Source organism: Camelus ferus, chromosome 15, assembly GCF_009834535.1.
Source record: "Camelus ferus isolate YT-003-E chromosome 15, BCGSAC_Cfer_1.0, whole genome shotgun sequence".
NCBI lineage: Eukaryota > Metazoa > Chordata > Mammalia > Artiodactyla > Camelidae > Camelus > Camelus ferus.
Window position 1 is genome coordinate 34827640 of NC_045710.1, and position 27862 is coordinate 34855501.

A 27862-nucleotide genomic window follows, 5' to 3' on the forward strand; every position below is an offset into this window, starting at 1 on the left:
CCAGCTACGGGTTCAGTGTTAACCGTCTGAATCACACATCAGTTTATAGCAGGAATAATCCATGTGCTTTAGAAAAAGCAGGTTGGTAAGCAGGATGCTCCCTTCAAAAAGCAACTCCATTCAATTCCCTTTGATTTTACTTGAGATTTCCCCATGGTGAGGGCTGTGTTCCTAGAGAAAATATAGTAAATTAAATTTAAGATAATTCTGTTTTTCCATCAATACATTTGTAATATGGAGGTTGTGTTTCTGACCAAGGGCTAAATGCCTAACTTTTTATAGAAATGACCTCGAATAGCATTTTAAACCAATTGTATGGTATATTCCTAGATAGTATAAAACTTTATGATACACATACAGTACAGATACCCATCAGGTTAGTTATATTTTAGAAGACACTAAACTGGCAAGTTATCTTGCAGCTTTATATTTCTTGCCTTATATTTAGCTGCATTGATTTCGAAGGTGAAGAAACATCTTTATTGGACTTACAGAATTCAAAGTTACATTAAGAAAAGTTTTCTGATTAAAATGTTCTCTACTCACTGTAAAGAAAAAAAAAACAACAGAAAATAAGAAATCAGGAAGGGAAGGGAAAAAACCCTCAAAATTGGAAGGGTCTCACTAGGTGTATTTTTGTAAACATTTGAGGAGCCTAAGGAGGGCCATGGTACTTCATGAAGGCCCTGTCCTAAGGCGTGTATTAGCCCTGTAGCTCATTGATGCTGTTGAAGAGCAAGGCACAGTCATTCTCACATCTACCTTGCGTCTGATCCAGAGCATACCTGATAGTAAATATACAAATCAGCTTTTATATTCAGGATGTATAGAGACCTCACTGTACCTTAACAGTGTCAGTAACCTGAATTAGTGTTAGTTTTCCTAGGTGTGATAATGATATTATGAATATTCAGGAGAATATTTTTATTTTTTGGAGATAAATGCCAGAGTACCTAGGGTAAGGTATCATAATGTCTGCAACTTTCAGATTGTTCAGAAAATATATACACACAACAGATAAATAAAGCAAATACAGCAAATCATTTATTATCAAATGTGGATGATGGATACACAGATGTTTATTATAATTTTTTCCCCAACTTTTTTGTATGTTTGAACATTTTCATAATAAAATGTAGGGGAGGAAAGAGAGTTAAAATTTTTAGAAAAGGGAAAAACATAAAGCAAACTTCTCAGAGCTGTGACTTGAATGGCCACCATGCTCACTGGATGATCCTGTGTGACCCCCAGTGGCAAGTCTGAGTCCCAGCCACAAGTGTTGCACATTGCCTCTGACAGGGAAGGATGACTACCTAGAAGAACATTTAACAAACAGAGGAGAATTCTGACATCTGCTCAGGTACCCTTTGGGGAAGTGCAGCACTGCCACTATTCATCTTTGGACTTCCTTCAGAGTCTGCTCACTGGTCAGGTTGGGCTGTTCTCTGCTGGGTCTGATTTCTTCATTATCTCATCGTCTCTTCCTGCTGCCCTGCCTCTGCTTCTTCCTTTTTCTCTCACTTGCACTAGCAGTAGTTGGTTGCTGGCCAGGGACTAACTGTGGGACCAGACCAGAGAGGGCACTGATGACAATGACAGTAATTGCAATGGTCATGTGACAGGCATGGTCCTAAGGACTTTTCAGTGTGTTAACTCAGTCAGTCCTCACACAGATCCTGTGGCATTGTAGGTACTATCACATTTTCATTTTATAGATGAGGAAACATAGGGACAGAGAGGTAGAATAACTCACCTGAAGTCACGTACTTGATAAGTGATGGAACTAGGATTCAGACCCAGGACATCTAGGTCCACCCTCTGTCCTTTTAACCAACATAGTCTTGTGCTCTGACAGATGTCAAAAAACAGATCAACTGACAGACTTACTTGTTTACAGCTTGCCTTTCTGAAGTACTGAAAGTTGGTAACACTAGTATATTTGAGTCATTAATGTCAGTTGCTGAAAGTTGAGGACTGTCTTTTTATTTGAATATTTTCAATGTAGAGCACTATTCTTCCATATGTAAGTGAGAAAGATTCCAGGGACATGGGAAACCTTTAGTAATGAGCGATGATGACTTTATTTGGATTTGGTGAGTTTGGAAGTTGCTATTACTTCTGTCTGGTTAGCATGTGCTACATAGCCTTGATTTCTGCTATTTCTGTCTGCATCTCTTAAGGATCTCTTTCCTCCCACCCACCTCATAAGATGCTAGCAGAGTAATTTTCCTAGAGTATATTTTTGATGAGGCACTCTCTTGCTTCAAGACTTCAGTGGCTCCCTACTATCTATATTATATAATCCACTCATTAGTTTGACATTCAAGGTCCGTGAACACCTATTCCAAGCTACCTTTTTTCTACATTTCCTTGTACAAACCCAAACTGAGCTCACTTTCCAGATAATTTTTTTTTTTTTTTTTGCATTTTTGCTTCCCTGTCTTTGTTCAAGCTGTTATCTTTTGTCTGGATGTCTATCCATCACTCCCATCACCTGCATACTCAAATACTTTTGCCTTCTAACTCCTCTCTCCTTCTCTTTGTCTTATTGAATTCAAAACTCTTACTATCATTTAAGGTACCATTGAGTTGCCACATTTTCCATGAACCCTAGTTTGGGGCATTGTCTTTAATGGTCAGGATCAGTGAACCAGGACATGGTTGGCCCTCTTTCATGTTTCACAGTGGAGGCACCTGGAGGGTTCAGGGAGTTCATCACAGAAGGGGTAACATTGGTGCGTTTCATAAGTGAGCAGGAGCCCTAGGCAGAAGAAGAGTATATTTCAGGCTGAGAGAATGGTCTCCCCACATAACTCTCCTTCCCTTCTGCACGTGGCAGATTCCTGTCAAAAATAACCTGGAGACAATAGAGATGAAAAAGGGTGGCGTTTTCTGCCTTCTCTGATGTTTTTCTTTTCAGCCTTTCTTTTTATCACCTCTTCCCCCAAACCTCCCACCCTGCCCCAAGTGAGCTTAAGTGAGCTAAGTGTGAGCTAAGTGTGTGGCTCTGTGTGTGTCCTTTCTGTTGTCTTCCTCTTGGGAGTTGGAGTAAGTCTGTGCCCACTTTAAAGTTAATTGTTTAACAAAGGAACTCACCTTGCAAGTCCCCGGAAGATTCCTTTGGTTCAGGCACTTTGGGACTGAAAAAGTTACATCAGATAGAAACTTGTTATTTCTCTCCCTACAGCACTTCAAAAGTTAAATGGCTTATTATTTTTCATTGAAATACCTCATACTGTAATTTGAACATTTAACCACCTGTTATTTATTATAATAAAAGAATAGCTGTAACCTTAAGAAAAAGCAGAGAGAAATACAAGTTTCCACTTTTTTTGCTGAAATTAAAGCATTGCTTAAATTCATAGAATTTGTAAATACATATTTTAAATATAAAAATAATACATGTACATTGTAGATAATTAAAAAATACAGAAGAGTAAAAGAAGAAAAAAATTGACATTTTCCTGAATACCCAACAAACATTAACATTTTTTTCTACAAAATGTCATACTTGGTTGACATTATACTATATAAAATTTCAAATCTTTTAGTATAATGTTAATATAAAAACATACATCCTGTTATTAGAAACTATGTAAACTTAGTTATTGATTCCATAGTACTCTTTAGTTTACTTATGATTGGACATTGTTTATAGTTTTTTTTATTATAAATAACATCTCATTTTTATGCGTAAGAGTCTTTATGTATCTCAGATGTTTTCTTTGGGATGTATTCTCAGGGTTAGAGTTACTGGGTCAAAAAGCATGAATGTTTTCAAATTCCTTGATCTTTATTGCCAAATTATTTTCTAAAAGGGCTATATTAGTTTATACTCTTACTGGCATATGAGAAAATGTTGAAATGATAAATGTTATAGCTTTTCCTTCCATTTATATTATTCCATTCCTTTGTGGGACTGTGTGCTGTACCACATTTTCAAACCATAACCCAGGAGTAAAGAGACAGGGTGGGGAGGCAGAACAGATGCATACTTGTGGCTTACTTTGCCAAATGTAGCCATATTTGAATGTATAAAATTAAAATGATGAGTGCATTACTATAAACAGTTTTTAACTGAAACACTAATTGCTATTCCTACTTCAATGTGTAGAAAATTACGGCTCTTCTATAAAAAAGGGACTTACAAAAGATCCTTTTACAGCAAAGTGGGCATAATGTTCATATACTGCTCACAGTTCAAAGCAGTACTCTTAAAGGTATTATTTAGAATCTGTGAAAACTATTCATTGGATGTTACCTCTGATTAACAGAATCTATAGAACTGAGTTTCCAATAGTTTCCTTAAATTATTGAGCCCAGGCACATGCCCTTCCTCTTTGAACAGTAACCTGAATTCAGGAACCATGGCTATCTGTTTTTGAATTCTTTTTTTTAAAAAACACCTTTATTGTAGTGTATAATTCCTGTACAGTAAACTACACATATTTCAGATATACAATTTAATGAATTTTGATAGAGGTATCCACCTCTGAAACCACTACCACAATCAAGATGTTTTGAATTCTTAATCCACTGAAGCAAGTTTTTAAAAACCTGGTAACACTTTAATGTGTTTGTAATTACATTTTCTTTTTCATTAATTTAAGTGTGAAATTAATACTTATTAGTGTCATAGTAACATATCAAAAATATATTTCTTCTTTCGCCTTTGACCTTTCAGCCAGAGAGTTTACTATTTGTGTTTTGTGTTTTGAATATTTAGTTATTACGGTCATCGTGAAACTGTTTTTATATCTTCTTGGCTGCTGGTTTGGAAGTGAGTGTAGAAATGACAAGAGGAGTTAAGAACTGTTCTTCCTCTCCCTCTTCCCAGACAATTTGTTGGTTTTCAGTGAAAATGGCTAATAGCATTTTGATAGCGGAAATAGTGGTGGTAGTCATTATCCATCACTGCCTCATGGCAGAAATCGAGAGTGTGATTACTTATCCGCAGGTCCAGCTTCTTTGCAGGGAAGGAGGATTGATTTGAGGGTGATCTTCTAGAACTCCACTGCTAATGCACTTCAAAATAGTATGAATCGAGAAGAGAAAATATTACAAGTATTTAAACTATTGTGTTGGAAGTGTGAAAGTCTAAAGGTTTTTCTCTCTTGTGTTCTAGATTGGGATTTTAACCAGGACATCTGACAGCGAGGTAATTTGTGCTTAACATCATGTTGTTTGTTAGTAAATATCTGGCCACATGTTTGTTGACAAAATTCTGTAAAAGTCAGCTTTGTCCAATTGTGTTCTCTGACAATTCTAGCAAATGTGGATCCATGTTACTCTTCTCTCTGGGTCAGTTTTAACTGTCACCAACAAATTATAGCCTGTTTCTGTAATTGCCTCCTTAAATGACTTGTCTTGGCAGTTTGACAAGGTGGGGCACGAGCTTGGCCACCAGCTCGCTGGCATGTGGCACGAGGCTGAGAACCTCACCCTCCCAGTAGGCAGGATGGGAAGGCAGGGCTTTTCAGGGCCTTGACCGTCAGTGGGCTTGGTAGTTCTTTTCAGCCCCTCAGGTGAGTGAACCCAGATCAGATTTGGCTTGTCAGGTTTACACATTTTAATTTTGAAATAAGATGTAAATTTATAAATAACCATTAAAAGAACACTGAAGTCATTCACCTTACCCCTCAGTATGACAAGCTGGTAAATATAGTTCAAGTAGATCTGTAAATTCTTTGATTTCCTTATTGGCCTTATACTTTAGGTAATCTTGAACTTCTGCATATATTTAAAACCCATAGTGTGTCACTGCTAGAGTAACTAGTAGAAAACTAGTCTGGGACAAGGACTGTAAATTGTTCATTGTAGGAACAGTTTAATTTGTTAGTATGTTTAGGCCTTTTTATTTTTTTTTATTTTTGGGAGGAGGTAATTAGATTATTTATTTATTTATTTTAATGGGGGTACTGAGGATTGAAACCATGACCTTGTTGACACTAAGCACACACTCTACCAATGAGCTATACCCTCCTCCCTAATTTGTTAGTATGTTTAAAAGCATTGCTATCATAAGATAATTTAGGGGTAAAAACAATGTTCCTTTTTTTTAGGAGTTCCAGTAGATGCTCCCCTTCCCCCTGTTCTCTGCCAGTTAGAGGAGGACATAGTAGTCGAATGGATGGAGATTTTTTTTCCCCCAATTTTATTATGTAGAATTATTATAGTTTGACTGCACATACACATTATATTGCATATAAATGCATATATACAGTATACTGCACATTGTTTTAGTTTTCATATATGTACTAATTATTGTTTCTAAGAATAGATTACATCTTTAGCTTTTTAAACTTCCATAGTTATCAAAGGAATAAAGCCAACTACAAAATAAGAATCAACAGAAAGTGGTAATCCAGTCGTAAAGGACAGTCCAATGTGCTTACATATATTCAAGAAATCAAAATAATTAGTTCATTTGTGTCCTTATTATTGTTATTTTTTAGATTCTTCGTATAAATGATGTCATATGGCATTTTTCTTTCTCTTTCTGGCCCACTTCTCTTTGAATGACGGTCTTCAGGTCCATCGAATGGATGGAGATTTTGAAAGTTAGGTTTGTGGCTAGTGAAAACCAGATGGTGGGACATGGCTCCACGTACGGTGGGCCTCCTAATACTTCACTTCTGCTTTGTTCTGTTGAAGCCTCAGCTTCATTGTGAGATAGGCAGGATGCTGAATAAAAGAAATTTGCAATATATATTTACCTGCTCTGTCTGAAGTTTGACAGGTGGAAAAACTATAATTCCCTATCACATTTCAAATGAAAATGTGCAAAATGTCTTTTTTTTTGCTAAAGTGATACTTTTTTTTTTTCCCCTAGAGCTGTTTCATCTCCCTGGCATTTATTGAATTATGTGTGCTCTATTTAGGTTCCAGATGTGGAATCTCGTGAAGACTTAATTAAAAATCACTACATGGCAAGGATTGTGGAGTTGACGTCTCAGCTGCAGCTGGCTGACAGTAAGTCAGTGCATTTTTATGCTGAGGTGAGTGGAGAGTTAATTAGATTAGATGGTTTTTTCCTAACCCCTTCAGGAATTAGGTCACTGTCCTGGCCTCCTGCTGTTCATCAGAAGAGAGAAGTCAGTGTCTGTGTGTCCGCAATATAGATTTAGTTAGAGTTCATTTTGATTGGCCCATATATCAACCAAAAATCTTTATTGCAAGAAATGTAACAGGTAGCCTTTCTTATGGTTATATAACATGTTTTGGAACATTATTATTATGGATTCCTTGTTTTAGAGAGTTATAAGCAGGTAATGTTCATAGGTCAAGGAATTTTCATTTAAGAAAATTAAAAGCAAAATATGCCTTTTTTTTTCTTAATACTCTCTGGTTTCTAAATGATAGCTTGTGGAAACGAGTTTCTATAAATGATAAAATAAAAAATGTAACCTCTTTTAACCTTTAAAAGACATAAAATCTTACTTTTTGTTACATTTTCTTCTTCCCTCACCAAATAATTAATTTTCTTAAGAGAATTAGAAAAACACTGTGCAAGGTAGTAAGATTATACATAGTTCATTGATTAGAAGGGGAGAAAATGAAGGAAGAAATTACATATACCAGAGAAGGAACGAATGATAAGATAGTATAGATGTCATTCAGTATATAAGATACCTACCAGGTCTCTGATTTGAAACTTTTTATTAAAAGATCAGTTATAGATGGCAGATGGAGAATTATGATGCTTCACACTGTTAAGGAAATTGACAAAGAAAAATCAACGCCCTTTATTGGGACCTGACTGTGATTTTCTCTTATACTACAGAGACGGAGAGGTTGGTAGGAAGCCAGTTGCTAGGAGTGGAGAGGGGCTTTGCTTCTGTTTTCCTGCTTCCTGCTAAAATAAATGATGTGCCTAGCTAAGTGTTGTTCACAACAACCATTACATGCCTGTCTGATAAGATGACCAGTAGTGATTCCTGTTGGGCTGTAGAAAATGGAGAGGATGGCATGCTGGATGCCTGACCACAGAGCTGCTGCAGTTCTTGTCATCTGAGTTACTGTCCCAGACCTGATTGTCATCCTCATGAGGACCCAGGCTTTACACAGCTCTCTCCCTCTCTTTTGGGGTCAGTGCTGAGTATAGAGACACATGGTTAATAGAGGGGTGGTTGATTTGGTTGGCTGAACTTGCCTAAAATTCTCTTGTGAGGAATGAAATGAGTAACTGGGGGATAACTGAGGCTGTTTTATTTCTAAGAGATTTGCTTATCTTGGTAAATTCTTTCAGCACAATTGTGATGCAAGAATTTTTAAGTTGTACTAGTTTTTCTTTGTCTGTAAACAGGAAGTGGTAGCCCTCTGTATGACTTTACTGGAATGGTTAGTCTGAGCATCTGATGTTGATACAGCCTTCAAATGTGTCTCAACAGATCCTCTTGTCAGTCTCATGGTTTATCAGAAAATTTAGTGAGCTTTTTTTTTTTTAAATGGTTGTACTGGGGATCAAACCCAGGACCTCGTGCATGCTAAATAAGCACATGCTCTACCACTGAGCTGTACCCTCCCCCCTCCAGTGATCCTTTTAATGGCACACCCTCTTTGAACGTAGTACGAAACAGAATATTTCTTTTTTCTTCTTGATCTCCTCTGTCCTGGACAGCCTAGGTTTGGTAGAACCTCCAAAGAAAGCAACTGGGATCTTTAAAGCCCAGCATCCACTTTTTTTTTTTATCTGTGGAGTAGTGCTGTAAAGGTTTTATTAGTCCTGTGATATGGTCTTAAAACACAAGAAAAATATCTTAGGATTCATATTGCATGGCCATTGATAACTTTTGAAGTAACCATATCCCTTCTCATTGAGTGTGGGTGTAAATGAATCTTGGGTAAATGTTAAAACTTCTTAACGTGTTTTGTAACCTTAGTCATCAGACTAGAGCTAGGAAAAGACACTGATGAGTTTCGGTTAGTAGACTTTTTTTTTCCTTATTAAAATGATGTGAGTGGGGACCATATCTTTCTTATGTGCACTCCAGCATGTGGTACATGGCCTGTAGATAGTCAACTGATATTTGTGGAGGTGGGGGAGGGAGGAAGTACTTTTGGCTTCGGGGTTTGTTTTCTCATAACCTTTCCTGAAGTAAATTTGGTTTTGGGACATGCTCTCCGGGATAATGGAATGTTTTCTGACTTAATAGTGCCGAGCACTCTCTAAAAGACTGGCCTTGGCTGAAAAGTCCAAAGAGGCACTGACCGAAGAGATAAAAGTAGCCACCCAGAACATTAGCAGACTTCAGGTGAGTTCATGCTACTAAGCAGTGTTAGTATGTTTTTTCATTGAAAGTTCTTGGACCAGAGTCAGCATTTTCTTTCTAAAGTAGTGGCATTTGACCTCTAGACACGCGTTTTTCTAACCATTTTATTCTTAACTCATTTTAAAGTAACATCTCACTTATATCAGGCAAGAAATGGTTGTAGTATTGGTTTCTCTAACTTGTAACTTGTAACTCTTTTATTGTAAACAGCTTTGTAGTCAGCACTTCTCTGAGTAATACTTACTTACCCGTGCTTCTTCCTTTTTCTCCTCCTCCCTGTTAATCCCTGTCATGGGCTGTGGGCTTGTTCTGTTCATGTGACTCTGTTCCTTCTCTTCACTCTTTGGTAAAAGTCACGTAAACTGAAAGGTAGGGCTGCAAAATATTCCTCCTTAATCACTGCTTTGTTTTAAAATCTTGTTTCCAGAAAGCCTTTATTAAATATAAACATGATATAAGTGGAGAAGTAACTCATTAACACAGCCACACACACGTCCTCCTAGTCTCAGATTAGTTTATCAGATTAGCTAGGAGCACAGGATTAGATTTTAAAGGGCCAAAGAGAGCCTGGGAGATGAGAAGATAGGAGGTTGCCTCTTCCAGGGAGGGTCCTGCCCAGAGGGCTATGGGCAGTTGAGATGTAAGGTGGCAGGAATGTGCCAGAGACTGCCTTCCCCACCTCACCGAAGGCTCTGGAAAACCTGAGGGAATTTGGAAAGACCATGTAGCCTTCTGGTTTTTTGGTGACAATTTTATACCTGGCATAGAAGGAAACTCTTTCATTTTTTGCAAAAAAATTCAGAATGTATTTTGAAGGCCAAGAAAAATTTTTCCCCATGTCTTTTAACTTTGTTCTCTTGTTAAGCCTGTGGCTTAACCTTCATGTTAATTGATCAAATGGGTCTTAATAGATTGCTTTTCCAAATTTTTTTTTCATAAATTAAAAATGCTTTCGAGTGGTTTTGATTTCTCTTCTTTCCCTCGCCATTCAGGATGAGCTGACAACTACCAAGAGGAGTTACGAGGATCAGTTAAGTATGATGAGTGACCACCTGTGCAGCATGAATGAGACATTATCTAAACAGAGAGAAGAGATTGACACCCTAAAGATGTCCAGTAAGGTACGGGAGGGGATGGAGGGGTGTCTCTGAAGTATAATATTTCATATTTAATGTATTTAATACAAGGTACTTCGTTGCTGTGCTTTTCAAGGGTGAAAGGTTAAGAGATTTAAAGTGTTTATAAATCTCATCAATTGCCCTCTTATTAAAATTAGAAATATTAAAAATTAAGATTCTTTGATTGAGTTATAAGTTGAGAGATGATCTGACCTCTGAAGCCCTACTACTGTGTCCTGTGTTGTTTTTTGTTTTTTGTGTGGTTTTTTTTTTTTTTTTTGCATTTTGGGCATTTTTGGTATTTCTGCTACTAGTCTATCAATCAGGAGCACTCTTAGAGGTTTATGACAGGGATTACTCTTCATTGATGTGAGTCTAAAATGGTGCTGTTGAAGAGTAACCTCCTTTAGCAAATTTATTCTCATATATATCCAAATAACCTAGGACTATCTTGTCTTTTTAATGCCAAAAGATTCTTAGATTTCATTTCCAGTAAAGCCTCTGCTTCTCCAGGCTGGGGTCAGTAGATATTGGTAGTGTTTTTGTGTTGGAAATGCATATCCACATACCATGTTTCTTTGTTGTAACGTAATGTATATACTCTTAACGTGAAAGGTAGGCTTCCAGAGGCCAGAGAGTTGGTTTCATGCATCATCTCAGGTGCTTAGCTTATTTTGGTAACTTAGACAATACTGTACCACCAGCAGCTAGGATTTACAGTCTCCAGCCCGCGCTCTTTGAGATCCGCTGCTGCCCCTTGTTGATGGAGCAGGCATTTACTGAGTTCCACTGTGTGCCGGCACTGGGGAGGACATGGAGATGAACAAACCATAGCTTCACTGTAGCACCTGCCAGTGGTGGTGCAGCCAGCTGCTCAGTTGGTGTCTCCTTGGAACATGTATCGGGTTAATGCACTGGAATCTGTGTGATATAATTGTGTTTCTCAGTGTAGTTTTGTGATATTGATTGGCCTCTGGCTACTTCAGAGAGTGTCTGTGATGCTTTTCTGGGACATCTTGTGATGATTGTAACCAGCCAGTGTGGTTCTGATTAGGGTTCTCCAGTCACTTGTGCTTCAGGAAACTTGAGCTTGGAAGTAGAGGGTAGGGTGTTGGTTATCTTGAAGAATGCTGCCTTTAACCCTTTTGGTCTCTGGATATTCTGCCAGGGCAATAGGTGACTCATGAAAGTACATGCATTAGTGTGAGACGTAGGAGAACGCCTGCTTTAGCACCTAATAACATTTGAAAAAAAAGTAGCAGTGATTACAGGGAAAGTTTTCAACCTCAGAGCTGCTCAGAAGGCATTGGTTCTGGATTGAGAAGGGTTAATGTTGAGTATAGTAAAGCTTATTGTCCCAAAGGTAATTGTATTGCAGCTACTTTAGAAGTTAGGGGATTTTTAAGCTCTCTCATAACTTTTTAATCTAGTCCTTAGGATATCTGTCATTAATAAAACACTGAGTTAGAGATCCTTCTTCACTTTGTAGTTTCTATTGTTAAGCTTTCTTTGATCATTCTTTGGTCCCTATATTTTGCTCCCCACCACCTGCCCCCCGTTTATTGGTAATTTAAATTGCTACAGCATCATCTTATGGCTGAGTTGACATGGTCTCCATCGGACACCAAGTAAACATCCTGAAACCATTTGTTTGCTATTATCTTGCTCTAATGTTTGTATTCTGCAATCATTTCCCACTTACATGAAAAAAAAAGTCTTTGTACGTATAGTTAAATACAGGAATTTAATCAGGATGTTTTCCTAAAAAGTGAACTTCTCCAGAAGAAAAGTTACATAAAACTAACTGGTAAATCCAAATCTCCATGTGTGAGGGAATTGGGAATAAATTAAGACATTTCTTCTCTCTAACTCATTCTCAGCCAGTATCTGAGCTTCCTTTTAACAGATAATCATTGCCATTGGGGTGTTAGTTGGCACCTATTAAAATTAGTGCCTATTAAGACCTTTTAAAAGGTGTTTAAATAACAGAAAGATGATTAGGCTAATTTTTTTTTCAGCTTTATGAAATCATAAAATACCTTGTCTTTGGAACAAAATGGGTATTTGAGGTTTGTTAAATCTAAGATAGCTTTCCTTTTTTTCTTTATTGTCTGTCTTCAGACTCCAAGGGAATAAGGTCCATGACTGGAGAAAGTGGGGAGAGTTAAAAGTAACAAACTCCTAGTGATTCCTGAGTAAAAGTTAGCGATGCAGGTAATCAGCTGCTCTCCCTCTTGGGAGTGAAAGTTTTCTAAAGTGAAATGTGGCTTCCAGACAGCTTGGTCTCTGAACTGTGTAAACGGTTTTTCTAGAAGTTTGCATTCTTACTGTTGATATTTTTCTCTGCACAGGGAAATTCTAAAAAGAACAAGAGTCGATAGTTTACAGATAGCTGGCTGGTGGGCGCTCTCTTTCCAGAGCTGCTACTGCTGTGCGGAGCTGCGGAGTGAGACCACGTCCAGTGCTGGCCGCCTTCAGATGGCTGGAGTGTTGTTGGACCTAGTAAAGTCGTCAGTGTTGTCAATGGCCTTGAAATATTTAAAATATATTTGTAACCAATAAGGCAAATACAGAATTTGTTGTTGACAGTAAAATGGAAAACAATATACATACCATGGATATTGTAGGTTTCCTTATGCTGTTTTTACTGTGCACTTTTTAAAATTAGGTTTTAATTTCAGTATGTAAGAACAACAAATATTTTGTATATTTTCAAGCTCAATTATATGGTAATCAATTTGGTATCTATGGAATAGATCTATGTTTCTGGATAAAATGCTTAAATTGTCAAACTCTCAGTTACTTTTTGCTATAATTGAAAGCAGTCTCGATGCGTTTTGAAGACTTACTCATTTTCCCTCTCCTCTCCTTTTCTCTTCCGCTTTTCTGGAGGGAGTGGGCCTTGCAAACTTCAGATCTCGTGGGTTTATTATCATTGTCTTCAACTCTTCAGTACTCTCTCTGTGTTGGAATAATAGCTGAAGGAAAATTGATGTCAATAAATTCGTACTTATATCAAACTTTCAGTCTCTCTATGAAAATCTGATAAAGGAAACTGAAACTTATTAAAGTACGCTTCTTGAAATTACCAAATCCCAATTGATTTAGATGTAATCTTTTTAATCCCCCAAATTGGAATAATTGTACGTTAATCCTTTATTAAGGCTTTGAGTACCTCTCAAGGTACTTGTAACCATACTTCAAGCAAGGACCTTCAGCCCTTTCAGGCTCCCCCTGGTTTATTTCATAAACCTTGTGTCATTTCAGTGTACCTTTCAGTGGTGTCTCTCCCTGAGAGCTCACCACCAGCTTCCCTCAGTGCTCAGCACAAAGGCCAACTCCTCGGACCCTGCCCCGCATCCTCGGCTGACTGCTCAGGAGAGTCTGGTGGTTGTGCCCAGTCCTCACAGTAATGAATGGTGTTTGAATCCTGCCTCGGGGATCTCTGGGTGAGTCACCTTGGTCCCATCCTCCGGGCCCTTCGAGTCCCTAGCCCCTTTGCCCTTTCTGTTTTCTGTGCCCTGCTCATTTTAATTCTCCATCAACTGAACCAGCTGTTTCCACTGCAGCTGCATCTAAGCCCCCAAGCACTGAGAGGGAAACATCAAGTCACCATGCTGATTAGCTCCACTGTACACCTAGAGTTTCCAGCCCCTGCTAGACCCTCAGTGTTCTGTGATGCTGAAATCAGAGTTTCTAGTCCATTTCTCTTCTTCCTTTGGAGGGTTTGGGACAAAGGAGTGACATCGTCTGGCTGATGCTTTAATGGAATTGTTGGCTGCTATGTTGAGAACAGATTGTAGGGGAGCAAGGGTGGAAGCAAGCAAGTTGGGATAGAGATGATGGTGGCAGAGGCAGTTGTGTAAAGTCTGTTTCTGGGTTTATTTTGAAGAGAGTGAACAGGATTTGCTGAAATCACAGCACCTTCCCCCTTTACTTACGCCACTCATCTCTGCTTTGTTTTAATTCTAATACTTACCATACTCTAGCATACAGTGTGTTTTGCTTATTTATCTCATGTACTGCCTGTTTCTACTTCTAGAAGACGCAGTGCCAGGAAGGCAGGTTTTTGGTCTGGTTTGTTCACTGTACCTAGAACATGGTCTAGCACTCAGTGAACACTGGTTGATGTGAATGTTGATAGGGCTGGATGTGGAATGTGAGAGAAAGAGGAGGGGTCAAAGGGGAGGCAAGGATTTTGACCTGAACAAACAGGACTGAGAGGGAGGACTGAGGGAGGAGCAGCTTGCTTCCACCTGATTGTAACTTAAGCCGAGCACCTGGGAATCACCTTGGGTTCCTCCTCACCTCACATGTTTCATTGGTTATCTTGTCTTTTTGAGTCTTTATGCTTTTGCAGGATCCTTACTCGATACCGTAAATCAAGCCCTGGCTCCCTACTGTCTGGACGACCCGTCTTCCTGTACCCAGACCTCCTACGCCTTTTACCAGACCGTCTCTCTCCAGAGCCGTTTCCCCGGTGGAAAGCCTTCACAGTGGCCCCTCACTGCCTGCTGGGCACAGTCCAGCTCTAGTGGGTGCGTGTGGACACACACGCTGACCATCACGCACTTTCTCCTTGTTCTCTTCCCCGCGCCCAGCGTCCTCGCCCTCTGTCTTTATGAACACACTCAGACCTCTGGGTCAGGGACAGTTACACTTCTCCTGAGAGCTGGGCCTGTTTTTCTCTTAGAGAAAATGTGAATCTTGGGATTGTGTCCCTCTTTGCTTTGGTGGCTGAGAGTTGTATCTCCCATCAGCCATGAGCTGCCAGAGCTCTCAGACTGGTGGCCCCTTTTACCCTGCATGGTGTCTGGTTCCCACAGACCCGCAGGCAGTACTTGGGGACTATTTGGCCGTTCTGTAAGGGTCAGTGCATCTGGGAGGGTTCCTCGGCCTGAGGGACAGGGCAGGACTGTAGAGGGTGCAGTTGGTTCCCTGGCAGAATTGTCCCTTTTCAACTTAACTGCTAAGATCTCTGCTCTGTTGGCAGAGTACCTTGCCCCGGCATATAATAACCACCATTTGTTAACCAGTTACTTAAGTAAGGCATGGAATGAGGCTTGCCATGACTTATTTCATTTAAACCTCCAATACCTATATCTCATTGGTGCTATCACTTCCCCCATTTTAACAGACAGAAAATCAAGGCTCAGAGCGGCTAAGCAGTTTGTCCACAGTCACACAGCTGGTATGTGTGGACCAGGGGTCAGATCCAGGCTAGGCCGATTCCAGAGCCTAGGTCACTCACTACTGCAGTGCTGTAGTTCTGCTTTAAATTGGGGACATTCAGTTCTGTTCCTACTGGTGCTCTGTATTTGGAGGATCAGTAACTGCTGTACTCCATCCAGCTTTCCTTTTCCATGTCTTCATTATGTACCTCTACCCTTCTTTCAGCTTTCAGTTAGCTTCCTGGGCTAACGGCCCTGGTACAGTGTTTGTCTTGACATGCTTTTTTTTTTTCCTCTGACCCCTATTTTTATTTACATATTCCCTGTTATACAAACCTTCCCAACTACCAAATTCTGAATTTAATAAATTTATGCCATGACGCTACCCCTCCCTTATAATCCTCTTCCTGTACAAACTTTGTTGTTACTTCTCTTTTTTTTTTTTGTAAAGGAATTTTCTAACATACACAAAACGAGAGACTAGTATGAACTCTTATGTCCCCATCACATCTTATGTACATTTTGTTAATCTTTTTTTATCTTTTTTACACTCTTTTTTTTTTTTCCTGGACTATTTTAAGGCAATTCCCAGACATTGGCTCATTTCACCTGTAAACCCTTCAGTTATGCGTACCTGTGTAAAGATGGGGAGCACTACCTTCTGTATCTGTCTTACTCATTTCATCATTTGCTCAACAAGGATGTGTGGAGCGCCTGCTGAGTGGTCAGTGCTGATGAGACTGATACGCAAAACAGGCATGCTGGCTGCCTGCTAGTGAGACAACAAAGTGATCGCGTCCATGCATAATTACAGATGGCCACAGGTCATCCAGCCTGCTCTGGGCTAGTCTCACAGTGGGCAGTGAGGGATAATCTGTCAAGGCTGTAACATTTGTAATTAAGTGTCTGTATTTTTATGGAAGTTATAAACTTAGTTTGAGTCAAACTGTTCTAAAATACTTACTACAAAGAAAAAAACAAAACGAGGCAAACAAAAACAGCCTCCTGATCCTCCTCCTCGTATCACGCTCCCCGAAGAAAAGCACTTGCAGTCACTATTTTGGTGTCTGTCGCCGTATTTCCAAATGGCACGCTACTTCTGCTTTTCCCGTTAGGCTTTATCAATTGATTTTGTGGTTGGAAGATGAGGATTTGTCTCTGTTTCATCTGCCTCCCTCTCCTCACCACTGACATACATATACATGCTTCCTGTTTTCCTGTCTTCTCTCAAGCTAGTTATACCAACATTTTGATTAGGTCGATATTCAGTATATTCCTTACTATGATTATTTAAATGCTGTTGGTCGCCGAGTCACACGATGTAGCCTGATTACTTTTCCTTTCTTGTACAACTCTTTGTTTTCCCTGGAGTTAATAATTGGCTCTTTATTTACTTACCTATTTATTTATTTATTTATCTGTATTTTCTATGGTACTCATCATTTATTCCTAAATTCTCTCTCGGTATATAACTCCTGTCTCTGCTGTCAGATTCACTTGGGTGTTCAGCCAGATTTATCTCCATCAAGAAGTCTTTCCTACAGTCCTTTGATCTGCTCCAGGCTATCCTGGCTGGTCTCCAGGCCAGCAGTACTGCTGCTGTTTTGGGATCTACCTTCCTCATTATTCTGGGCATCAAGTGGCTGCCACTCTTAAAATACCGTTTCACACTCCACGAGCCCTTCAAGTGAGTGTCTTGTGCCTCTGCCTCCATTGCAGCGCCCCTCTCAAAGCGTCGTCTGTTCTGACCAGACCTCTGGGGGCTTGGAAGGTGAAAAATGAGAGAGAAATCTCGGTCTGGGCCCAAAGTAGGGACTCAGTTGGTTGAAATCCACGTTGGAGCAAAAGGAAAAAATAAGAAAAATGACTTTTAATTATCATGCATTGCTTCCTGAAGGAGATGGAATTTTCAGAACTTATTGAAATGACATTTCCGACTTTTTCTTGATTACATACTGCATGCTTATTGTTGAAAATTTGGAAAATGAGGGAAAGTTTCAAGAGCACACATCTCCTTCTGTGGAGATTCAGCTATTAATATTTTGTTTATTCCTGTTTTTTCATGCATATATAAGTTTTTAATAAGAATTGGGATTATGTTATAAGAAACTCCAAATGAGAAAAAAACTCTTAAATAGGAAGTGATGGGGCGGGAGGTGGGTTAGCTGGCTGCACAACTCTAGGGGGCACTGTTCACATTCTGTTCTATAGCAGGCCTGGGAGAAGGGATAAGATGCTCCATGCGCAGCTTGAGAAATAGTGATAAAATAGCATGTGTCTTGTCAGATCACTTTTAAACGCCCCCCCCCACCCCCGTTATGTTATTATAAGCAATACTGCTCACTTTTCAAAGCTGATAAAATTGGCTTTCCCACTGTTTTTGGTAAGAAATTAACTCTATCAGTTATGCTAACAGATACTTTTTAGCAACATGACCACTTCCAAGTTCATTATCCATTAAAACAAAAACTCAGCTGCACTATTTCCAAACAAAAATGTGAGAAAAAAATAAGTAAAATGAGGAACCAATTAGCTAAGAAAGTCATCAAACAAGTTGGAGGGAAAGGCTCTCTCCAGATGACTACGAATGAAAGCTTTCTTCATAATAAAAATCGTCAGACAGAAAAATGTACAGTTCAGAGTTTTGTTTTATGCAGCATTGACCCTGAAAGTTGTTCCCAGCTCTTAAAAGTCTTCAAACTAACTCTATAACTTTAACATATGAAGATAGCAACTTGGTTGATGGTGGCTAAGAAACCATCTGGCAGAGCCACACTGACAAGGAATAGTCTGTTCTGGGATAGAAGAGGAAGCTGGAAGCTTCTGTTCTTGGCTAAGGGCCATGTCCTCAGATACCATGGTGGTAAGTGGAAAGTTTGTCAGTAAGTGTTGCCTGTGACTTACATTTTTAAGCAGTTTGGTAATTAGCTCCAAATTAGGAAATTATCTGGCAGTCAGAGCATTAGAGCAGGAAAACCCATTACAGTTCTTCCAAATCTTTGAAGGAAAAGGTTATAGAGCAGAATTAGAATAACTGTTTTCATAAGGAGAGGATTAGAATTGACTCCTGGGTAGAAACATGCTGGAATCTGTTGTCTGGTTTGTGGATGTAGGGGCCTCAAAAGGTACCTCCCCCACTTAGAACCTTTGTGGTGTGTTTAATGACCTCTGAACTCAGCCCCACTATTCCCTAAACACTAGTGGGATGGCTGAGTGGTGACACCCCAGAAGTCCAAGAATAGAAACAACGCAGTTCAGTTAACTAACAAAAACAAAATGTCGCTCACATCTTGCTCAGATGCTGAAGAATACGCTCCCTCTCTTCCACTTTCCTGCATTTCCTTAGGGCACCTCTTCTGTTGTGTTAAATTGTCAACACATCCCATTTTGCTGTATGCTGTCTCTCTGAACAACTACAGATGCTGTGAGGCAGGAACCATGCCTTATACTTACTCCCCCACAGTGCCTAGCAGGATGTCTTGTACATAGTACGTGTTCAATTGATGCTAACTGGATACGTTTTAGGGAGCAGGCCAAGGGACTGTATGACTAGCTCAAGCCACACCTAAGAGTGTCCCATCTCCAAGACAAAGGATAGCCAATCAGAATTGATTAAGTGATCATCTCCCTAAATTACCATTGATTTCAGTTGGCATTCTCAGTGAAGATGTGGGCTTTTTATTTATCTTTGGAAATTTCTTTCCACACAGTATTCAAGTTTCCTCATAGATAAAGTTGTTTAAAAACAGTGTGTTCTTCAAATATCAGTCCAGAATGCATCATGTGCCTAAAATGGTGATTTTTTTTTCCTGTTTCATTTTCACTGTTGTTGAAGCTATCACTGGTTAATACCTTTTTTGAGTACGGTTTTTCCACAAGCCTTTACTCTGTCTTGAATGAACGTTGCAATATAAATAGAGACTTAACTGTTTTCAAGTTTTTAGGGAGGAATGTTCTTTTCAAGCATTTAGGGCTAAGCTTGTTCTAGATCTGAAGTCCTCACTTTCCAACCAAATCCCCTTTCAAATCAGGCATTTCCACAAGCCAGTCTGAATTTATATTAACAGATACTGACAGCTTCAACTGATTTGAGTTTTGAGGAATTCCGAGTTAATATACTGGATCATATTTACAGAGAATTTGGGGGCCCCTTGTTAAACAGAATTCTAAATGGTTTCCTTAAAAAGGCTGCCAGGAAAGGGAAACGTGCTAATGACAAGAAGAGTGATGTGGTCTGAGGGTCTCCTTACTGTAGAGCTAGGAAAAGAACAGGATCTGGAGTAACATGAGGTCACAGCCAGCCTTGAACAGCTGTGGTGGCCTAGCTATTGAGGCCAGGCTGAGCTGTTTACCAACAGATTTTGATACAAAGGGATACTGCCAGAAAGGGTCCTTTGGAAATATGTGGAGGAGTTACAAGAAATAAATCTGCATTCATGAAAGTGGCAACCTTTGGGGCCATGCTGAGTCACACAGAAGAGGAGGGGCTGTCTCTTGCAAAAGATAAATGGTTTTCAACCAACTGATTTGGTCTTTAGAAAATTATGGGCCTATTTGCTTTGCAGAAGTGTCAAAGTTTCCAAAACAATTATTTCTTTCACTAGGTGGACTGCCTACTAATCAAGGCCATGCTGCTTAGTCTAAGATGATGGAATTAAAGAAGGTAAGCTCAGGACTCATTTAAATGCATCGACAGTTGCTGGTTTGTCCAGTGTGGTGTGGTTTCCTGTTTGAGTCCTTTCTCCAATTGTTACTTGTGGCATTTTCTGAGATGGGCTGGCTAGACACAGTATACAGGAGTTTCAGTCTGAGGCTTCAGCCAGAATGCCTGGGGTCAAAGCTCCTCTTTTCTTCCCTTCCTCTCTCTTTCTTTGTCCTTTTTGCTCTGCACTTTTCTCAGCTCCTTACCAGAAGGCTGACTATGATGTAGTACCTGTCTGATTCCACAGAAAAGTCTCTGAAAGTTACCATTCAGTTGACATTCTGTTCTCCAGGCTCCCTCTTGCTCTTCCTCAACTCTTGAGGGATGGTCGTGGGAGGAAATAGGGAAGTGAGGAGGACCTGATGCCTTTATCTGGTTGTTTAGGATGTCTTAAGCATAAACACAATTAGAAATTTTATCTGAAGCTAAAAGTATCCTAAATAGATCCCAGCTGTGTGACTTAAGGCATTCCCATGCCCTCTCTGAATGTTTCCCTCCTTCCTCAAAGCCCTCAGCACAGGTTCTAACCATTGGCTGGCAGTTGACTGGTTATCTTTTCCATTTCACCAAGGAACACCAAGGTCAAAAGTAAGACTACCCCTAAAAGAGCATTGAAGAGACAATCACACTGCGGTGCAAACAGAAGGACGTGTTCAATCAGAATTCCTTCCTTTCCTTTCCACCACCAGGCATTGTCCTTCATGTTGAGATGTTCACTAGGGCCTCCTAACTCCTCTCCTTGAGCTCAAGCCCCCTCTTCCCAGATAGTCCATCTGAAAGATGGACTTTTCAGACCATTAAATCGGTATTCCTAAATTGCCATTTTGAATCCAAAACGGTTTACTGGGTACCTATTGTATGCTAGGCTTTGGGAATACAACAGTGAACAGGATACCACTTGCATCAAAATATTCCTTTGCTTGATTCGGGATCTCCCAGCTCCAGTGCAGACATGGCCAAGTTGAAGAACCACACCACACACAACCAGTCCCGAAAGTGGCACAGAAATGGCATCAAAAAACCCTGATCACAACGATATGAACCTCTTAAGGGGGTGGACCCCAAGTTCCTGAGGAACACGCGTTTTGCCAAGAAGCACAGAAAGAAGGGCCTGAAGAAGATGCAGGCCAACAACTGCCAAGGCCATGAGTGCACGTGCTGAGGCTGTCAAGGCTCTTAGAAAGCCCAAGGAGGTCAAGCCCAAGATCCTAAAGAGGAACAGCCGCAAGCTGAGTCAACTTGCCTACACTGCTCACCCCAGGCTCAGAAAATGTGCTCATGCCCACATTGCCAAGGGTCTCAGGCTCTGTCGGCCAAAGGCCAAGGACGAGGCTCAGACGAAGGCCACAGCTTCAGCTGCAGCTCCGGCTCCGGCTCCCAAAGGTGCCCAGGCCCCCCACAAAGGCTCCAGAGTAAAGGCTTTCATCTACTGATGTGAGGATAAAAGGACTGGTGTGACCTCTGGGCTGCTGTCTGCATGGGGCTCATGTCTACCTGTGCTGTTTGTACAAACAAACCTGAGGCAGGAAAAAAAAATATTCCTTTGCTTAAAAACTGTATGGATTTCCCATTTTCTGCTTTATGTCCAGTCCCACCTTCTCATCCAAACATTTCCCACCTGCCCTAAGCCTTTCAGTCCTGCCAGCCTCCAAAGCACCATGTCCTAGGGCCTGGAATGCCCTTTTTTCTCCTCTCTGAGTCTGTTCAAACCCTCACAAGCCTCCTATCCTGGGGTTAGGTGTCCCTCCAGGGTAAAGGGCACTAGTGGATCTTCTTTTATTTTGATTGCTAGTGGGGCAGCCTCATTTGTGGAAGAGGCTCAGATGTCAAGTGACTTGCCCAGAGTCACCTGCTAGGAGGTGATGGAGTAGGGACTAGAAGCCACCCTTTAAGCTCTTCTTGAAGGACAACTCCCCTTCTCTTCTGCATTCTGCCTCATCCACACAGCCTGGCCCTTCACTAGTCTGTCTCCTCCTCCTCTTTAGTATTGATGGGCCTTGAAGGTGGGATTCCATCTTCACCTTTCATCTTACCCTGGCACCAGGGCTGGCCCCACCTTCAGGGAAAAGAGGAGCCACTTGACAGAGGCTTCAAAAATAATTCTTAGCCCAGATATGGAAGCAACCCAAGTGTCCATCAACAGATGAATGGATAAATAAGATGTGGTGTAATATATATACACACATCTATAAGGGAGTATTACTCAGCCATAAAAGAATGAACTGCTACCATTTGCAGCAACGTGGATGGACCTAGAGAATTTTATGCATGGTGAAATGTTACACAGAAAAAGACAAATACTGTATGATATCACTTATAAGTGGAACCTAAAAAACAATACAAATGAATGTATGTAGCAAAACAGAAACAGACTCAACAGAAAAACTAGTGGTTACCAGAGGGAAGAGGGGAGGGTCAAATTAAGGGTGTTGGATTAAGAAATACAAACTACTGTGTGTAAAATAGATAAGCAACAAGGATATATTGAATAGAACAGGGAATTACAGCCATTATTTTGTAAAAAGTTTTAGTGGGGGTATAATCTGTGAAAAATACCGAATCACTATACTGTACACCTGAAACTAATATAATACTGTAAATCAACTATACTTAAGTTTTTAAAAAACGTCAAAAAAGTTCTTTAGTTCTCCTATCTGATCTCAAGAGAAAAGAAAACCCAAAAGCTCAGTGAAGCAAGGTGGAAAACACGACCACAAGTCTCATCCCTGCCCCGCCCCCATCATCCCACCACGCAGCGATGATAGCAGTCCTAGGGGGTGCAGGGTGGCTTCAGATCTGTCAAAGGCCCCAGCCGTCTATTTCAAGGGGCCTCCAAACGTAACTCATACCTCCTCCTGCCCCGCCCCACTTTTGGGGGACGGAGCACCTTCTCCTCGACTTGGGGGCTGGAGACTCAGGTGCAGGAAGATAACGGAGAGGGAAGAGATGGAGAATCAGACACCAGAAAAAGTTTTGGGGATCCACGGCGGGAAAGAATTGGGGATCCGGCAGAGGACGGAGCAGGGGGTGGGGCAGGGACGCAAGAGCCTCCGCGGAGTGGCTACCCCCTCCCCGCCCCTTCACTCCGGGTCGCTCTGGGCCCTCCCTCTCCTCCCCCTTCTCCCCCTCCTCCTCCCACACCTCCTCCTGCTCCTCCTCCGGGGTGGATGGCGGCGGTCTGAGTCGGAGCCCCGGCCGCGCTGCCCGTGAGTGATCAGCCCCAGGGGACTGACGGGGAGGCATGGGGAGCCCCCTCTCCGGAGTGGGTTACCCGGGTTTGCTGGGAAACTGCGGGTGGCGGAGGCGCCGGCGCCGCGGGACGCAGGCAGCGCCCGGGCTGGCTGGGCGCCGGGCGCGCGGTGCCCCTTCCCCTCCCCTTCACCGCCTTCGCTACCCTCAGGGCGCAGCGCCCCCCCGGGTGGGCCCCACCGGGCTTCCCCTCCGTACCTCAGCTCTGGGGCTGCTGCTGTGACCTGGGTCCCGCTCTCAAGAGAAGGAAAATTCAAGCAGCAAAGTGAAGAATCTAGACTCAGTTCCGAGGGCCGGGGCTGGGGGCTCGTCCAAATCCACGCGGTCCGGGCGGGCCTCCCGGACCCGGGTCACCAGCGCCAGTCCTCCATCCCGCTCTCGGGGGCTCAGCATCCCCCCACCCCCAGACTCTCACTTTCCTTCTTTGGCTCCTGTTACTCGTGCTGCTACTTCCCCTTCCCCGCCTTTCCCTGGGAGGCTCCTGTCCCACAGGCTGGTATCTCCAGCCTGGGGCCCGCTCCAGCCCTAGAGGGCGATGAGCCAGGCCGAGGAGCCACAGCCACAGGGGCCTTCACACCTGCCCACACATTTCCTGCAGGAGTGACTTTCACTGGGATTTGGCGTTGGGTCCCCTGGACCTGCAAGTCCTATTTTGTGTACCCAAGGGGAAATTAAAATACATTCCTCCTTAGGATTTTACTATTTCTCTTGGGCGTCTTTTTGTTTTGTTTCGTTTTATTTTTAAACCTCTCTGACTATGCTTTCTTCAAATAATAATGATCCTTCATTTAATTAGCCTTTCTAATTCTGAAAGAAACAGGAAAAATAATAAAAAGAATGCTTGCTAAAAATACTGTGCAGAACCCCATCTTTGGAAAGTAAAGACTTCACTCCATACTTAACTGTGTTAGTGGGAGATGAGAGTTCAGTGTAGCTTATTTTCAGGCTGTCCTAAACAGACTATTGCAGCCTCCCCCAGGCTAGAAGTTTTAATTTGCCTGACATAAACCGCAGTGTTTGTTGGCATTCCCAGCCTGGCATACATAGTCCCTGCATTTCTCTCCTCTCCAGCCCTTTCCCAGCTCCCCCACTTTCTAATAAACAGGAGTTGTGAAAAGAAGGCAATAGAAGAGTCGAAAATGAGCAGGACCACAAAGAAAAAACAGCCTCACTTAATTTTAATCCTGAGGCTGTTGCTTCAACTTGATGCTGATTGGGTAGAGGAATGTTTAGTTCATTTGTGTGGTTTTTATGTCTGTTCTTGTTAGGGTTGAATCAGTGTTTCCGTGACAGGCTTAGTTCTCTGGGTGCTTAGAAGGAGCTTGTTAATTCTCAGATGGGTCTGGACAGATCAAGCCTGGAATCTGGAGTTCTTTGGTTTTTTTTTTTGTTTGTTTTTTTCATTTTGTTTGTTTTGTTTGTTTTTTTTAGGGATTGATCTGGGTTGATATTGCAAACCTCTCTGCCCACTCACTCAGAACTGGAGTGGAGGGAGATGGGGCAGCCTGAGCTGGGGTTTGCTTCCACATGACCGAGAAAGAAAAAGCTTTCCTAAGGAGTGAACTGTTTGAACAAGATTGTAGGGAGTGTTGACTGTTACTGTTTTTAGGGAGAACGCACTTCTCAAAAACTTCAGACATTCCCATTTCTATACAAACAATAAATGTAGTTATAAAATGTCTTAGACCAGGTTCTGAACAACCCATCAAAACAAGTTAAGGTATTGAACTATTTGGAAGTAAAGATTTTTTTTAAAAATGAATTTCATTGGAAAGAAACTCCTTTATTTTAAAAAGGATGTAATTCATTTTTCTCTGCTGATTGAGTTTGGCTGTTCCCCATTAGTATGAATTAGTAAAGTTTTACTGTGGTCTCGAAATGTCATTGGTAAGGAAGTGTTGTGACTTCCATTCAAAAAGAAAGCCCTTCGAAGTTTTGAACTTGTTTGGACCTGGTGCTTAGAAAAACAATGCACTCAGATAAAAATCTTCAGTCTCTTCCTTTTCCTGAGAATTTTTAATAGTGTACTTAATGCCCCAGAAAATAACCTTATGCTGTTTGGAGAGAAATGGCCTTTCTGCGTTGTTCAGCTTTTGTATCCCCTTGTGGAATCTTGTTAAACTGGGAGGTTTGCCATCAGTCACGAAGGTTTGCTGTACAGTCCCAGATAGGCTGCTCTCGGTGCTGGGGATGTAATGAAGGCTAGCAACGTGTCCCTGATTGAAGGAGCCCGTGGTCTGGATGGTGAGATGAAGGCTACCTCCCCAGTTAGCCAATAGAAAGCAGCCAGCTATCATCTGGACAGGTCATGTGAGTTGGAAATACACAAGATGTGGGACCTGCAGAGTAGGAAGGAGGGCTGAGGTCATTAAGAAGTAAAATAACCTAAAGGAGTATGATGTGGCCTTTTAAAATCATGTTGTACAAGAATACCAAATTGTGTAGACATGCTTAGGGTAGGGATGTTAGATTTTAAAAGCAAGCGATGAAATAGAAAGCACTGAATCTCACTCTTTGAAAATATACCCCTAAAATATTGGAATTATATGCATGGAAATGGATGGTGGGATTATAGGTACTTCTGATTTTCTTTGTGCTTGCCTGTATTTCTCAACTTTTTAACAATAGTAATAGCTAACATTTATTGAGTATGAAGCACATACATATTTCATTTTAAAACTCTTTGAGGTAAGTACTACTATTCTCATGATTTAAGATTCAGAAACTAAAATCAGAGGAGAAACTTGCGAAGGTTGAATAACCACTATGCTAGAATTAAATCTTGAATTTGGGTCAGTGGCCAAAGTCTACACATCTCAATCATTGCTGTCTACCATCTCCCTGCATGTGTATTATTATTATTATTATTATTATTATTATTATTATTAATTTATTTTTTTTAGTTTTATTTTAAGGAAAAATAGAAAAGGAACGGAAAGTAATTTGTGCTTTAGTAAGAACTTCAGTAAGAATCAGTTTTGATTAATTATAAAATGTCTCTGTCTCCCACCTCTTCCATCTCCCACTGTCACTTCTCTTTGGAAGTCCTTGGAAATTGCTCCAGACTTAGTCAGGGGTAGCTCACCTTCCCTTGGGAGCCAGCTGTACCAACGAGAAATACCCAGAATTCCTTAGAGGCTTCCCAGCCAGCCTGAAGTTCCAGGAACCCCATGGGATTCTGCAGCAATCCTGGTAGAAAGCAGAGTTTTTAAAGATTGGCAAATTATGTCTTTAGAGCTGTACCAATGTGGGCTTTCATTGTTCTTGGCCTTCTCAGAGGAGTGAGATGGGCAGGAAGACCCAGGGAAAGCTGTCAGGCTCCCACTTACCTATGTGTTATATGGAATGTCAGGATGGATAGGTCAAGGATTTACCATGGAACAGGAGAGAAAAAGAAAAGCTTATTGCTTCTCTATGCTTATTACTGTGACAGTACAATAATAAATTATTTTTTTGGAAGCCCGGTTATGTGGGTGATCCCATGCACTGGCAGGATGAACTGGTTTAGTGGAGGTGGAAATATTCTGGGGATAGCTCTGGGACAGAAGCCCACATGCTGTACCACCATGTCCCCTCACAGGCAACCAGGCCCAGAAGTCACCTTATCCATCCTCTTCCTGGAAAGTACGCAAAGGTCTCCAGAAAGATGGGCTTGTCTAAAACACCTGGTCATTCAAATAACATGCCTTAAGAAGGAGGCTTTATCTTATCTGTTCTTCAAGGAAGAGATTTCTGGAAGGCTGATGCTTCTAAATCACCTTGTTGAAAAAAATTTGTCAGAGTCAAGGACCTCTTTCACAAGCAAATTATCATACTTGGGCCAAAGTCCTACTTCTTGTATCCATTTAACCATATGAGGAATGTCTTTGTGGTCTCAGTGCCAGGAATAGTACTCGTGAGCAACTTGTCTGTTTTGTCTTAGGGTTGCTGTGAATCCTTTAATTGACATTTCCCTTCTTATATGGCCAAAAGGAAGCACTGAACCAACTTAGTGGTTCTAAGCATACGCATAAGACTTTATGGCCTATACTTCTAGCATACGCATAAGACTTTATGGCCTATACTTTGAATAACTAATAACTTTATTATACACCTTCTGTTTCTTACGTATACTTTCCTTAGTCCCACCTTTCTCACCTACTTTATATTGTTTTATTTATTCAATGCATTTTGGAGGCTGCTGCTTCTGACACCCCACTCCTTCCTTCTGAGTTCATTTATCTTCATGTCAGTGTCTGTTTAGAAGTTCTTTCATACAGGTCTTTGGTAAACTTTAAAATATTTGTATTCCTGAAAATGCCTTTATTTTGCTCTTACAAATGAGAGTTTGAATGAGTGTGGAATTCTGGA

The 27862-nt window shown here is 41.0% G+C and overlaps 2 protein-coding genes, 1 long non-coding RNA gene and 1 pseudogene across 5 annotated transcripts in view; 3 read left to right on the top strand and 1 right to left on the bottom strand.

Annotated features, from left to right (window-relative positions):
• PPP1R21 (protein phosphatase 1 regulatory subunit 21) overlaps nt 1-13483 on the top strand; it is a 57664-nt gene extending 44181 nt beyond the window's left edge. Inside the window, 5 exon segments of the mRNA XM_032497483.1 lie at nt 5126-5158; nt 6882-6998; nt 9156-9254; nt 10265-10393; nt 12742-13483. Coding sequence (XP_032353374.1) covers nt 5126-5158; nt 6882-6998; nt 9156-9254; nt 10265-10393; nt 12742-12771 — 408 coding nt within the window. The 3' untranslated portion in view covers nt 12772-13483.
• On the bottom strand, nt 1-24473 carry LOC106729766. 3 transcript variants are annotated; one of them, XR_004326318.1, is made up of 6 exons: nt 23711-24473; nt 13240-13368; nt 9521-9647; nt 7637-7709; nt 3097-3140; nt 1-2761 (listed from the first exon to the last, which is right to left on the bottom strand). It is a non-coding gene; the product is annotated as an uncharacterized LOC106729766 (long non-coding RNA). The 3 variants fall into 3 exon arrangements; XR_004326320.1 differs by lacking the exon at nt 9521-9647; XR_004326319.1 differs by lacking the exon at nt 7637-7709.
• LOC116668975 lies at nt 20235-21817 on the top strand (annotated as a pseudogene).
• Nucleotides 23330-27862, top strand: part of LOC102514472 (stonin-1) — a 49979-nt gene continuing 45446 nt past the window's right edge. The window contains exon 1 of the mRNA XM_006185782.3: nt 23330-23469. The gene's annotated coding sequence lies outside the window, so the exon portion shown is untranslated. The remainder of the gene's footprint in view (nt 23470-27862) is intronic.